General features: G+C 36.2%; 1 protein-coding gene across 1 annotated transcript in view; it reads right to left on the bottom strand.

Moving 5' to 3' along the window:
• The window catches only part of ARHGAP42 (Rho GTPase activating protein 42), a 315,746-nt gene that overhangs the window by 137,267 nt on the left and 162,241 nt on the right, over nt 1-16,238 (bottom strand). The window contains exon 4 of the mRNA XM_033204701.1: nt 2,744-2,815. Coding sequence (XP_033060592.1) covers nt 2,744-2,815 — 72 coding nt within the window. The remainder of the gene's footprint in view (nt 1-2,743; nt 2,816-16,238) is intronic.

Genomic DNA, 16,238 nt, shown 5'->3' with positions numbered 1-16,238 from the left:
TTATAAAAACAACATTGATGAAGTGAAATATTGTAAGTCAAGGCTCTGAAATAAAATGGCTTCATTTGGGGACCACGCTGACTGTTTCAGATCAGCTCTGTGATTTCAGATCAGCTCTGTGATTTGCTGCAGGTCACCCCATCATTTTCCTCATTTGTAAGCAGGTATAACACTAGTACCCACCTCATAGTTTGCTCGTGACTATTTAATTAGGTCACAGATTTTCACTGAAAGTCCCTGCCAATAAAAATTAGCTATTATTAATTTTGAAAAGACTCTCCTTGTGCTAGGACACCATATTCTTGTCATTTCCTCTTTCTTTTGTTCCTTCCTTCTCAGCCTCCTTTCCTGTCTTTTTTCCCCTAAACATCAAGTGTTGAGACAGTTCTTAGGTTATAAGCGTCCTAGGTCCTCTTCACTTCTCGCTCTATTCTTTCTTAACAGGATCTAATCTACTCCCATGACTTTAATAAACACCTAGAAGACAGAATTCCCAAGTGTTTGTTTCTAGTTCAGATCTGAACACACACCTGCTAATTCAACATCACATGGATGTCTCAGAGGAGCCTAAATTTCACTCATCATGACTAAAAACTCAGCTTATCATCATTGCCATTCAACATAAATGTTGCCTATATCAGTAAGTGGTTCAAGAACCACCCAATTATGCAACCTGAAATCCAGAGAGACATTTTCCTGAAACCTCTTCCTCCTAAATTTCCAGGGGGTAACCCACTTCCTACTATTGTCATTTCACCTCTAAAATAGCTTTCTTACTTCTCCTTGTCCCCACAGTTACTTTCACCCTCCTTATCTAAAGCCACTAACCGCCAGCCCCAAAACTGGTTTGCTCGGGTGGTCTGTCCTACTCCTATCCATGCATGATACACAGCTAGAATGACATTGAAAATACAAATATGATATCACTCTCCCGCTAACATTTCTATTGCTTATCACTGGCCTTAGGCTAGGGAGTAAAATACTGTGAGTCATTTATAATAGCTGCACATGTGGCCTCTGCCTTCAGGGTCCACTGTGCTCCAAACACACTAGACTTTCTTCTACTAAAACGCGAGGATCTTCCCTCCTCCACCAAGAAAACCTTTATTCAGTCCCATATTCCATTCCCTTTTTTGGAATATTTGTAAGTTTTTTTCCCTTCCCACCATTGTGTCCCCTTTTTCTTCCTCATGACTTAGGTCTCTACCTAATACTTCTTGCAGAAGACATTTCTTGATTTCCTGGACAAGTTCAGGTCCATTAATTATGCCCTTGTAAAGCAGTCTGTACTTTTGCATCACAATCCCCAATATATTTGTAATTACTTCTATGTCTGTTTTTCACGAAAGATAATAGGGACATACGTGCAGGAATCATCTCTGATTTGTTTACAGCTACATCCGTTCATCTTATCAAACACCATGCATGCCACGTGTGAGCCAACCATGAGACTGGTAAATATTTGTTGAATTAATTAACATAAAAATGGTTCTGATTTTAGTCCTTCACTTGAAAATTGCTCACAATTGGTGGAGAAATGTACATAAAATTCTTATCAAGGCAAACTGTGTTAACTTCTTACGAGAAATATGTGTAAAGGCTATTCAATCCTATGAAAAGGAAACCAAATAGATTCTGGAAGGGGAACAACTGCATGAGAAAGGCCTATATAAGGAAGGCTTGTTTCTGGTGCTGGGATATGAAATCTGGCAAGACTTCAAAAAGTGAAGTGTAAGAAGTATTCCAGAGAGAGGGAAAAGTTTGGCAAAGACATGATTAGTGTCAGGTATATACAGAGACCAGTGAACAGAAAATTATGCCTGCTGGTGGAGTATACTGAAAGGTAGCAAAGTTCAAAATTCCAAGTTGTGCAAAGCTTTCGTAATCAAAATTAAACTGTCAAGCAGAATCACAGAAGGTTTCATCATTGGAAGAATGACATAATTGAAGATGGTGAAAATTTGTTAATATATTAGAAGGAGGGTATGGAGATCAATTAGTAGGCTATTTCAAATATTTCAGACAGAGGTAAGGAGGAAAGGAGTAGAAATAATTCTGCATTAGAATGGACAGCACTGCTTGAATGGGGAAGGGATACGACATTGACTAAAAGGAAAACTCAAACAGGGTAAGAATGAGGGAAGGATGGGAGAGGAGATGATTAGTTCTATTTTAGAAACCTTAAGTTTTATATGCTCCCATGATGTTGCACAAGTGGTTGAAATATGGCTCTAAGAATGAGGATGCAGGAAAATTTCAGATTATTAGAATCAGAAAAAATTTAATTGGTCCATAGTCAATTAAACATTAACAAAAAGGCTTTGTGACAAACATTTCTAAATTTTTTCACAAACACATATTTTTATTAATAAGAAATACAAAGAATATTAAAAGTTATCATATAATCATTGCTTGAATTGTCAATGTGCCCAGTCCCTAATTTTTAATTTATTTAGGAAGAGAGTTCCTCATAATTTCACCCTGTCTTCAAAATAGTTAATTCCTACAATTGTTGAGATAGGAAGAACTCATTTATAACATGTTTTTTATCTACTCAGTAGAATAATATCTTTTATGTCTAAAAGAAGTCCTGTCTTTTGTAATAGGCTCTATGCAAAAAGTTTAAAATGATGTGCAAAATTTTTTAAAAGGTCATTCTAATTTCAAAAATGTTAACATCTGAAATTATGTCATCTTTAATTATCAGGAGAATATCTAAAGAGTAATAAAATGTAACACTTACTTTTGCTGCACCTATCTGTTCTTTTCGAAATTTCTCAAGCGGTGCAATTAATACATCATTAGCATTTTGGATCTGAAATAAAAAATGCACATATATTAAATCTTGCAGAATTTCATGCCAACAACATTGAAAAAATGGCTGCTTTATCCTTCGTATCAAATAGACTGTTTTTGTTTTTGTTTGCATCTATAAAAACAACTTACATGTTATATACAGTTTTTCTACTTTATAATTAAGCTGTTTTCACGTATTATTTCCCTTGATCCTAATAACAATGTGAAACATACGAAAATAAGTACTTGTCATGGTGAAATCTTGGTTTGAATACTTAAATTTCTTCTTCTAAGACTTAACTAAGAAACAGCACATTGGGTATTAAATTTACAAATATCTATAATTACACTGGTTTAATGTAGCCAGTTCAAGCATCATTTTAAAATTAAACCATATAAAAGCTCTTCCATTTTGCCATTAGAATGGCAGAATTCTACAGCTGCAAAATAAGGCTTATTTTTCCCCTATTTAATTAGATTCCTCATAATGAGGAATTGAGGTTTGCCTGAACATTCTCATAATGTTTCCAACCTGACTAAAATAGCATTTGATTTCATTTCAATGAAAACATATTTTAGCCCCAAATTCCACATTGAGATTTACTTAAACTTTAAAACAAATACATCTTTTTATATTAATCTGTAAGACTACTGCAATGGGAGTGCAAGATATGAAGACCAGCAACTGAATGCAAGCAGACCAAAATTCCTAAGGATACCATTATTCTGGAAGGGGATGTTCTTTTAAAAAACAGCCTTTAGAAAGCATTAAAATAAAGAGGAGGCCCAGTCACAAAATTTATAATTTGTTCTACAATTATGACAACTGAACAAAATCTATTACATAATTAGCAAATACCAGGATAAAGAGAGAAAAACTCTTATTTTTAAAATATATTATTCTACTTTAAAATAGGTTAAAGGGTATACAGGTGCTCCATGTACTATTTTTCTAACTGTTTTGTAAGTTTGAAATTATATAAAAATAAATGCATTTCAATAAAAGTGTCACTTTCCTTATTTTCATCAAACTGGTTTATCTCTAGTCAAGTTTAATTTCTTAAAGTCCATCATCTAAAAATGCACACAGATAATATACAAAAATAAAAAATAAAAACTAGTGTGTTGACACTATCCATGATCCTGTTAATCTTCGATTTGCAGAAAAATGAGAATGACAGATCTTGAAAAGAAGACCAAAATCCTATGCTGTGAAAGCATAGAAATTAGATTAATAGGCAAAAAATCTTGTCCCAGACAATGAGAGCCAACTGGAGATACCACTGACATCCATCACCTAATCCCCATTTCTGAGCTCAGACAGACATACCTCCAGATAGACTGTGCAGGCGTCCTACTGGGAAGAGATTATTAGAAATAGCAGTGAAATAGCTCACTTTTTTTTTTTTTTTTTGAGACGGAGTCTTGCTCTGTCGCCCGGGCTGGAGTGCAGTGGCCGGATCTCAGCTCACTGCAAGCTCCGCCTCCCGGGTTTACGCCATTCTCCTGCCTCAGCCTCCCGAGTAGCTGGGACTACAGGCGCCGCCACCTCGCCCGGCTAGTTTTTTGTATTTTTTAGTAGAGACGGGGTTTCACTGGGTTAGCCAGGATGGTCTCGATCTCCTGACCTTGTGATCCACCCGTCTCGGCCTCCCAAAGTGCTGGGATTACAGGCTTGAGCCACCGAGCCCGGCCAGCTCACTTTTAATTATCTCTCTAAAACCTCTTTGCCCTCATTAAAGCCCCCAATTACATACATACACACACATACACACACACACACACACACACACACACACATCCAGATTGTACAGAGGCAATACATAGCTGACTCCACCTTTAAAGTTAAGTTTGCATAAGGGGAAAGACAGTATCAATCAGTACTTTTGTGTAATTTGGAGTAATAGCAACAATAAAGGCTACTATTTATTGAATGTTTACTTTATGCTGGAAATTCCAATAAGTCCTTTACAAGCATGAGCTAATGTATTTAAAGCCAGCTAAATGGCTGGGAGAGAAATTCAAATCTGGAAGTGATAAGGAAGGAGGCTGGGTTCCTGTAGTATTGACAGAGGCATAGCAGGAATTCCAGGGACAGTTCTATGGAAGACACAAAAGGACTCAATGACAAATTGCATAGAAGGAGAAAGAGAGGGGAATCAATGGAGAGACTAAGGTTTTGGCCTCAGCCACTGGAACTTTGGTAACACATCAGAATTGGGGCAAATGAGGTAGGGAGTATGCTTGGTAGAGAAAGAATCAAGACAACGATTAATTTCACTTTATTCCAATTACATCTGATGTCATGGAAAGACTCAAAGAAATATTATGTCAGAAAATCCCATCTCACATTGAGAGAACTAATAAATATGAATGGATGATTTTTATTGGGAAGGAAAGGATTGTGAAAGGGGGTAGATGGGCTGATGTCATATACTAAGACCTTGGCACTCACATTCACATCCAATGGTTTACATCTCTGCTAAACCCCTTCTTACATAGCTAAACCCCTATGTATGCTGTTACATACATAGGACCTCAAAATAAAGCAAAAGCCAGATGATATAACAAAACAGAAAAATTAACAGCCACCCTGTGAGCTAAGTATAATTTCCTATCTCTATTTCTTTCACATTTCTTGGGTTATTTGGATTTGCTTTTTTTTTTTTTCCTTCTTCTCCCATTCCCTTACCATGAAACTAAAGGAAGAAATAAATAAGTGGCAAAGGTATTAAACAGAAAAAAAAAAAAAAAAAAAATGAAGGGGGAAAACATCCAACAGGATGATAAAGAACAACAGAAATGATTTCTTGAGTGTTTCTAATGTGTCAAATACTACACTAAGGTCTTCACAATATAGAGATTAAAGTTAATATTTTATGAGTAAAGAAATCAAACATCTAAAAAATGATCTGGAATGTATTAAAAACATGAATGTTAAAGTTCGACTCAGCTTCATTTGAATCTCAGTGCCAAAACTGATAACACACACAATTTGGCTCCTTGTGAGCCTCATCTTTATACGTTCCCCCTGGGAATACATGACTTTTATCCCTACACAGTGGTCACTCATATGGATTAATCCCTCCCATTCTGAAGTAATCCTGAAGTCAAGAAGGTGTTAAAATTTTGGTAGGATTAAAAGAGTTACTGTTGCTGCTGCATAAGAAAGGAACATGTCATATAGAGGGTAGAAAACCCTTATTTAAAATGTGAATTCGAGTACAACTATGGTGACAAACCTTGCAAAGTTAAAAAATAAATCTAGAGAAATGCAATTTTCACTCACATGGAACTCTCATCCGGATTCACAAAACAAGCTTGATGAAATTCCTTCCAGAAGGGTAATACTTGGGGGAAAAATCAAGTCAAAGTTCAGGAGATTCAGGATCCCATAATATCTGTGGAATGTGCAACTTTGCATGACCTTACTAAGATGCTTTAGAAAAAATACAAAATAAATTTTAATACTCTCCCTAGATATTGATAAGATAAATTATTAAAGATGCCTTATTATGGTAATTAAGAAACAATTAACTTATAATTATTAGCCATTACCTAAACCTTGGCTTTAAGCAACTTATTTTTACAGATGTTGGTTCACATTTAAAGTAAAAAACAATTACTGGTAATTTCACTTATTTTCAGTAGAAGAAAAGCAAATCTGATATTGGGTAATACTTCGCAATATAGCATTTACCATGCATTTTAACTGTGGGTAGGTTATTTAAGCCAGGCAATTAAGTTTCCTGTCACTTTCTTTTGCTATTTCAAGTGGTTCTAATAAACAGCCACAAGGGGGTGCACATAAATCATTCAAAAGTAATGGCTAGAAACGTTTTCATGTGGTTTGAAGAATGATTCTCCAAATATGTTTGGATTTCCTTTTTTACTCCCCACATAATCACGAATTACAATTTTCTATGGATCATGCATTTTCAAATGCTATCTTATAGGAACTTGCAGGGCTTGCTTTTCATTGCTGATAATCTTGCCACACTTATTCACTAAAAAAAAGTAGCAATGGAATAAAATAAATCTGAAAGGTACGTCTCTTAACAATTTTGTTCTTACACTTCTTCCCTTTCCAGGTTTTGATTAAAATCCAGTGATGTTGGTGCCAGTCAAAGCTCATCACTAATTAATGACTATATGTCCCTTTATCTTGCAACTCATTAGTTAACACATCAGAATGTCTGAAAAATTACAATTCCTTACCTCTCATTTTCAAAGCAATAAAACACTCAGTTTTGATGCAAAGGTTTAATTATATTCTCAAGTACTATTTAAAGCAATACTTCTGATATTCTAAAGTACTATTTAAAGCAATTGCTTAAGGCTATAATAGGCTACACCATTTACAACAAAAAACATAAATGGTAGAGTTCATTGCAAAAATAATTTCCTGTTGAGATGTCAATATAAACAATCAATACAAAGTGGAAAGACCATAAAGGTATGTAATAATAAGTGAAACGATCATAATCAATGCAGAAGATATCTACACAGTCTTCGATGTAAAAGAATGGATTATTTTCCCATTCATATTTACAACTGAATCACATCACAGCTGAAAATCACATCACAGTTCTAATTTCTGACTGATTACAAGCAAACATCTCTTCTCTGCCTTGTCCCAAACTGTATCTAGTTCCTCCTTCCTCAACAGCTTCTTAGGAAGAAGCTCTGGCAAGGGGTGGGGAACTGGGGTGCTAGCCTGGCATTCACTCCCAGTTACTGGCCAATTTAACTCTCCATAGCTATATAATATAGACATTCTTCTCTAGGTCAGTAAATCCATAGCACTACTAAACTAGATCTCAATGGCCAAAACTCACATGAGGTATAGAGGATGGACACATGAGCACATCTTGCATTAATAAATAATCAGAAGTCAAAGACTAAATACATATTACTTCATACCCTTTAATGTGAGCAAATGACTGAAAAAAAACATACTGCCATCTAAAAACAAGTGCTATGTAAGGCTATCTGGATACTTGTCATTCATTTAATTCTGACTTGAATGTCACTTGCTACTTCAGCATTTGAATGTTTTGGATCTACTTAGTGAAAGAGTTCTACTATGAATCCCACTCCATTGGACCTCATCAGTTAGATCTAACTCTTACTTGAATTTAATATAACTTTCATCTTTCTCAATTTTTATCAGCAATAATACTTTTCTTATGGAAATATATTGGGAAAATTAACTTAAGTTTCTGGAGAATTGTTTCTGGAGAATACCCTCTTGTTTTTCAGAAGATAAGTAGAAGCAATACACTCTCAGGAGAATACTACCATTTTTTTTTAATTAATTGGCCTAACCATGACAACTATGCAATCTTGATCAAGTTACTCAAACTAAGTTTCATTTTCTATATAATAAAGACGATAATATGTCCTTATCTCATGGCCTGATTATAAAGGTTAAATTTTTTACTTTATGTCTAATGATCATAAGAATTTATTAATAAAGCATTAATTGCCTCCTATTAAATTCTTTCTTTTGAGTAGGCCAACTGCAGTGCTCTAGATTTTTTTTTTCAATGAATTAGGAAGCTGCTATTGGAGTTTTAGTATAAGAGTGATATCTCACTAGCACATACTTGATGTCAAAGCTTATTAACTGCAGAAGAGTAGTTAATAGGGGTAAAATGGCAAGCAATCTCTCTACTTCTAGAGTTTATAACTAGTGACAAATATATAAATCAAATTAAAGTTTGCTATTTTTTAATAAAACCATCTATACTCATAAGGTGGAGGAATGGAAAACCATTAAACCATTCCACCAAGAAAGAATTGACCATTTTCACAGAATCTAGCAGAGAAAGTGGGAGAGGAGAGTAGATTGTAAAATTTCATATAATCCACTGTGTGATGTAATTAACATCATAACTCTAGGTGGTAAAAAATTAAACTATTTGTGTACTAAGTTATTTGAACCACAAAGGTAGGTTATTTATTGTATCTTTCTTGTTCTTAAACTACTTTTGCTTTATTCCTTTCTACTCAGCAATCTCTAATGGGGGATTAAAGTAAGAATACTTTTAAAACATTTAAGCATTGTAGAAACATTTTCAAATATTAGACGTAACCATAACATTGCCTCCCCACTTATCTACTTATTACCAGCCTAATTACTGCTTTTTCTTATATAACCCTTTAATATTGGAGGCTAAAAACAGAAAACAAAGTCAAACTTCTTTTCAACTATAAATATCAAGATATGTGAAAGGTCAAATTTGAATTGGCATCTTAAAAGCTGCTTAAAATAATACTCCAAATTACCTGTATATACATTCACTTTTAAAAACATACTTTTTTTTTTTTTAATTTTGACCAAAAGGTATGCATTTAGGAGAGCAATTTTATAGAATTTTTTAAAAGACCATATTAACTCAAAGGTCACACAAGGAAGATATTTAAGTTATGTCATTCAGAACCTGTATTCTCAAAGGGAGATTTAAGAAATGTAGTACCCTGAAGTAGTTTCATTCCAACAGGTTAAATACTCACTCCTGCATCTGACTAGGTAAAAATGTTCTTCAGGGATACTGGTGAAGTTACTGCAGCCGGTTCTCTACCTTTGCACATTCTAAGGAAACATCAGGGTCTGCTGAACTTTGTACCTCTGGTGGCACAACTAGACCACTCCAGTGATGCTCCTATGTTTGTTAATATGGGCAAAACTATTCCTATAACACAGTTGCCTTATTTAAGTCAATATCCTCATGTTCACGAAAATATACCTCCTCCCATTCTCCCACCCCAAATATCAGAGACACTGTACATCCCAAGCTGAGCTAGTTAGGGCCTCAAGAATATTTCTATTTACATGTTCTAACCCCTAACTTAGAGTGGGGGAAAGTGGCTTTGTGTATGGGAGCAAGGGGAGGGAGTTTCAGCAAAGTGATAATTTATATCACTCCCTCCCTCCCACTTAATGCTATTTCTTCTTGCTAATTGTGCTCTATCCTTCTTGGTATTCCCTACTAAGAGTATCTTTGGATTGAAAAAAAATAAAATCATTCATCTTTTATAAATTCTTCATTTGTGAATTTAAGCAAATCTCTGATAGCCTTTGCCAGTTTAAAAGCAAGTAAAATTCATGAAATTCCCAAAGTCATATTTTATAGTAATTGCATTTTAGTAGCTGAATGTTAATATAATCGTAATTGTCCAGTATTTCGATAATAACAGATTGCCAAATGTTTAAGAAAAATGGAAGATATCCCAGTGTATATGCAATTTCTTAAATTTCTTAATGTAGTTGTGCATTAGTGGGGGAGAATGGGAATAAAGAGGAGGACAGGAGAGAAGAGGGAAAGAAGGAAGGAATTATGCAGGATACAGATATACATAAGCAAAGGAGAGAATTATCTAACTAATACAGGGAGAAATTAGGAAAAATTAGGTCTGGGGCCAGTGGTGTGTTAAAGCAGGCTCACAGTGGCTCACAGAACCTTTGTGCTCATCTCTTCCCAGCTCGCACTGGGTGAGCGACCTTGTGTTGAAATCAGCCAAGGTGGGAGGATTTACTCCGTGAAAATCAGCAAGCTCTACACGTCAGATTTCTCACACATACATAGCCACATGTATGCATGCATGTGCATATAACATGCACCTGAGCGCCAGTTTTTCCCAATCTACCACTGCCTGGAGCCAAATATGTAACTACGCATTGCTTAACAATGGGCATGTGTTCTGAGAAATGGATCGTTAGGCTATTTTGTCATCATGCAAACACTATAGAATGCATTGCACAAAGCTAGATGGTACAGCCTACTATACACCTAGGCTATATGGTACAGCTTATTGCTCTTAGGCTTCAAACCTGGACAGCACCTTACTGTACTGAATACTGTAGGCAACTTTAACAGTGGTCAGGTATTTGTGTTATCTAAATATATCTAAACCTAGAAAAATACAGTAAAAATATGGTGTAAAAGATTTTTTGTAACGGCACACTGTACAGGGCACTTACCATGAATGGAGCTTGCATGCCTGGAAATTGCTCTAGGTGAGTCAGTGACTGGGTGGTGAGTGAATGTGAAAACCGAGGACATTACTGCACATGATTATAGATTTTACAAACACTGTATGCTTTGACTACATTAAATTTATAAAAAATACTTTTCTTCAATAATAAATTAACCTTAGCTTATGGCAAATATTTTACTTTTAAACTTTTTAATTTTTTAACTTTTTGACTCTTGTCAAAGCTTAAAACACATTATACCGTTATAAGAATATTTTATTTCTTTATATCCTTATTCTATACACTTTCTTCCATTTAAAATTTATGTTTTACTTGATGATACAAAGACACACATTAGCTTAGGCCTGCACAAGTTTAAATCATCAATATCACCATCTTCTACTTCCACATCTTGCCCTAATAGAATGTTTTCGGGGCAATGACGCACATGGAGCTGTCATCTCTTACAATGACAATGCCCTCTTCTGGAATACCTTCTGAAGAACATGCCTGAGGCTGCTTTATATGTACTATTATAAGTAGAAGTATACACTCTAAAATAATGATCAAAAGTATAGTAATACATAAACCAATAACAAAGATGTTCATTATCATGATCAAGTGCTCTGTGTTATACACAATTCTATGTGCTATACTTCTATAGATGGGCAGTACAGATTTGTCTGCACTGGCATCACCAGAAGCACATAATGTATTGCACTATGATGTTAAGACACCTACGATGTCATTAGGCGATAGGAATTGTTTAGCTCCATTATAATCTTATGGGATCAATATCATGTATGTGATTTATTGCTGACTGAAATGTTATGAACACATGACTAAATATAAATGGCATGTACCATGAATGCTGTTGCTCTTGTTAGCAAATAATGTTTATAGTTAACATTTTGTGATCATTCATTCGGTGTTCAGGTTCATCTTTAGAATCTTTCACAGCCTAGCACCATAGAAAGCTACTATCTCCTGACCGGGCACAGTGGTTCACCCTGTAATCCCAGCACTTTTGGAAACCGAGGTGGGAGGATCACCTGAGGTCAGGAGTTCGAGACCAGCCTGGCCAACATGGTAAAATCCTGTCTCTACTAACAATACAAAAATTAGCCAGGCATGGTGGCACACATCTGTGATCCAAGCTACTTGGGAGACTGAGGCACGAGAATCATTTGAACCTGGGTGGCGGAGGTTGCAGTGAGCTGAGATCCTGCCACTGCACTCAAGTCTGGGTGACAGAGCAAGACACCATCTCAAAAAAAAAAAAAAAAAAAAAAAAAAACAGAAAGCAAGCAAGCTACTATCTACCAGATAGACTTGTGAAGCTAAAACTGTCACCAGTGCTAGAGTAGAAGTTTCTGCCAGCATTGCTAGGGAAGCTCAGAAACCAGAAAGTTTTACATGTAAAAAATTAAGTTTAAGTGTAAAGAAGTACAAATGAATTTAATCTTTTCAATATTGGAAAAGATATATTTAATTGGAAATGTTATAGTTAATAGGTACATGTTTAAAAGAGATGCTTTAATAACTAGATAAAAGAGATCTTGTGTAGTTAGCACTCTTTACCACTATTTGTTGCTTAATATAGGTGTTTTTTGATTAATACATAAAACATAACAGCCACATTATGACCACAACACAACATATATGGTCAAGAAGACTGCATATACTAGAGGACCCATAAGATTGCAATGGAGCTGAAGAATTCCTATTACCTAGTGATGTCACAGCTGTTGTGACATTGTAGTACAACACATTACCTTTTCTGTGTTTAGTATGTTTAGATACACAAATGCTTATCATTGTGTTACAACTGCCTGCAGTATTCAGTACAGTAATATCCTGTATAGATCTGTAGCCTAGGAGCCTTAAGTGACAGTGGAACCATGTAGCCTATGTATTATTTTCATATTTTCTAATTTCTAAACCTTCAAAAGGGTGTATTTTCCCTATTAAAATCTTTTTTGAACAGCGATACACACTCTCTATTGTATCCCCAAACACAGTTTCAGAATTGTGCTGATGCCATGTTTACGCATGTGAGAAAAAGTCAACTTGAGTAGAATAATGATGATTGTTCTTGGCTTATGAAAAGCTTACTTGAAATAATATAATGGTGAGGTAAGGATCAGCACGGCTACAGGAAGGTTAAGAAGAGATTATTAAAGGAGGAGCATTTCTCACACATAATTCTACCCAATTAAAGTTTGAGAAATGAGAAAAAAGGGATATGCCTTCAGAAACGTAAGCATCATAACATTACCTTTTCCTAGTTCACTTTCCCTGGAACAGCACTTACTTGGGATGTTTATGTCACATGTTATCTCGATATAAATAAACACAGGAAACATTGTAATTGGAACTTGTACAGCTAAGAAAAAACAGCACCAGAAGCTAATACACACACATAGTATATCTTTACTATAAACTACCCCCTTTGTGTCTGTTTGGATGTGAACATTTTAAGGACCTCTGAGAGTCAGGGGGAAGAAAAATAATCTTTTTAAATAAATAATTCCTTGATTGAATAAGCCAGCAAATTTAATCACAGTGTTGTTAAAAATAAAAACAAAAAAATTTAATTAAAAGAGAAAACTTTAGAGCTTTAACACGGAATACAAAGTCCATGAATACCCATAAGTTATCTATGTCCTACAATTTAGCAAACAAGAGATATGATTTATTTTGCAAAGATTTTCTTTTAAACTTTCCCAGGCATTTGAGCACAGGCTCTTAGTCATAGCTAAGAATTACTTCCCAAATAAGTTCCATATGTTATAACTCTCGGCCCTGGTCTTTTCCAAATCCAGATCTGGTCATAAACTATGGGCCAGTTTTCCACACTGTACAGCTGTCAAAAGCCTTTCTTATCCAAGGAAGTAAAGAGCCTCTTTCAGCCCTTAATGTGAGGTCTTAGATCATGTGAAGAATGAGCGATATGTCAATACTAGAGAAATTATCTTTAAAACATATGACAAACAACATTAAAAAAAGTACACTTTTCCTTACCTGTGAAAAGTATGTTCCAACAGAAAATAGAATCATTTAATAAATCCATTAAATAAATAAATAAATAAAGCCATGGCCTCAGGGTAAGACCAAAAGAGGTCATGGCTTGAATTACTTTCAGTTCATAGAACTGCCTATGAGGTTAAGATTCTTCTCCAGAAAATGAAGCTTGAAAACTACTTTTCTTTCAGACAGCTTGAGACATTTGAGACATTCAGACTCTCCTGCACTTATCATGATGCGTACAATCAGATAATAAGGCAAAGCAGTAACGCTATGCCACATGCCACCTGAATCATCCTATATAATTATGAAAAACTGCTTGCTTCTCTTTCTTTTTCCTCCTAAAAAATTAAGAGATACCTACTATATCTAGTGGGAAAGAAAAGTTACATTTTGAGGCCAGGAGTTCAAGATCAACCTGGCCATCATGGTAAAACCCTATCTCTACTAAAAATAAAAATAAAATAGCCAAGTGCGGTGGTGCACACCTGTAATCCCAGCTACTCAGGAGCCTGAGGCAGGAGGATCGCTTGAACCTGCGAGACGGAGGTTGCAGTGAACAGAGATTGCACCACTGCACTCCAGCCTGGGTGACAGAACAAGACTTCACCCCAGGAAAAAAAAAAAGAAAGAAAGAAAGAAAAAGAAAAGTTAGCTCCTTAGATGCCCAGTTTACACGAGCAGGACGACGGTTGCTGGTTGTAAAACTCTCCTTCTTATCTCCATGTTAACCAGGTCCCCAAACACGGAATCCTAACAACAAAATATATTGTCAATAATCACATCCTGTTTGTAACTTTCTGCTTTTAGTAGTGTCCTAACACATTCAAGTATATTACTAGTTAAGGAATATTTTAATTAATCTAAATTACTAACCTGAAAATATTGGAGGGAAAAATACATGTTCTCAGATAATTCAGGAATACAGTAAAATTGAAACGTATGTTACCACCATCAAAATGAAAACAGCTTTGCACAGTAACACAAAGATACAAAGCTAATGATATTAGTGTACCTTACCCCAAAGCTTCCCAATCCCTGCTTCATATGTCATCATGAGAGCACCTAGGTGTATCTTAACAGCCTTTTGACTCAGGTGACCTTTCAAGAATTCTTTTTTTTTTTTTTTTTGTTTTTTGTTTTTTTTTTTTTTTTTTTTTTTGAGACGGAGTTTTGCTCTGCCACCCAGGCTGGAGTGCAGTGGCCGGATCTCAGCTCACTGCAAGCTCCGCCTCCCGGTTTATGCCATTCTCCTGCCTCAGCCTCCCGAGCAGCTGGGACTACAGGCGCCCGCCTCGTCGCCCGGCTAGTTTTTTGTATTTTTAAGTAGAGACGGGGTTTCACCGTATTAGCCAGGATGGTCTCGATCTCCTGACCTCGTGATCCGCCCGTCTCGGCCTCCCAAAGTACTGGGATTACAGGCTTGAGCCACCGCGCCCGGCCTTCTTTCAAGAATTCTTTTGCAGAGTAAAAGGAGCAAAGACAGACTCAACCAACTTAATCTTACACTTCAAGATAAGAAAACACTCTACACTCCATCCATGGGTCAACTAATGCATTTTCATGTTTCAGGTATCAGGTGAAGTGAAAGCTTAATAATGCTTTCTCCAACCCGGATACTTCTGCCAAGCTCCTTATCTGTAAACGGTTTGTCTCACTCCCACGGACACCTCAAAAACACACCCTCAAAGCAGGTCCCAGCCTTCTCCACTCCACTGATTTTTCTCCTCTCGGTGAATGGCACTATATTCAGCCAACTCTCCAGTCATCCTAGACCAAGGCCTCTCCTTCATCTTCTGCGCCCAATCCAGGATCTCCCCACCGCCTTGGCTTGCCTCCAATCACATCTCTTCAGGTTAAATTAGCAATTACACAACTCTCAGCACTCCGTTTCACGACCCACCTATATTTAACTTTCCACACAGATGCCAGAATGTTCTCTTTAAATGGACAGTATTTCACTCCCCAGCGTTCATCGTTTCTCCACAACCTTCAATAGAAAAGGACTTCCTTTAGCCCAGTATCCAAGGGCCTTTAAAGAAAAGCCATCTCCTTATCTCCTAAAAACCTTTTTTGCTGCCATTCCCATGTGAGAAAGCCTTGATTTCTACCATGCGCATGGCAGACGCACTTGACAGCCCTAACTTAAGCATACCTTGAGAATGAGACTGTATGGCAGATGCCCCAAATGTGTGTTCAGAGTTCCAAACTAAGGAATTGAGAGTGGCCAACCGGAGATTCATTACTTATGTGGAATATCTGAACCCTTAGCCTGTCCAGTGGAACACAAGCCATTCAGGGGATCGAGGCCTTTGCCTTGGGTTCAATAAAAATTGTCAGGTGGAGGTTGTTAGTGGGAGGGTGTTAACTGAAAATACTATGTAACCTGCATGCTTTTTACAAGTGGGTTGGTGGTTCTTCTGGTCCATCCCAC

Source organism: Trachypithecus francoisi, unplaced genomic scaffold (genome assembly GCF_009764315.1).
Source record: "Trachypithecus francoisi isolate TF-2019V2 unplaced genomic scaffold, Tfra_2.0 Lachesis_group8, whole genome shotgun sequence".
Taxonomy (NCBI): domain Eukaryota; kingdom Metazoa; phylum Chordata; class Mammalia; order Primates; family Cercopithecidae; genus Trachypithecus; species Trachypithecus francoisi.
Note: the sequence above shows the minus strand (reverse complement) of the source record. Positions and strands in the feature narration are given on the sequence as shown.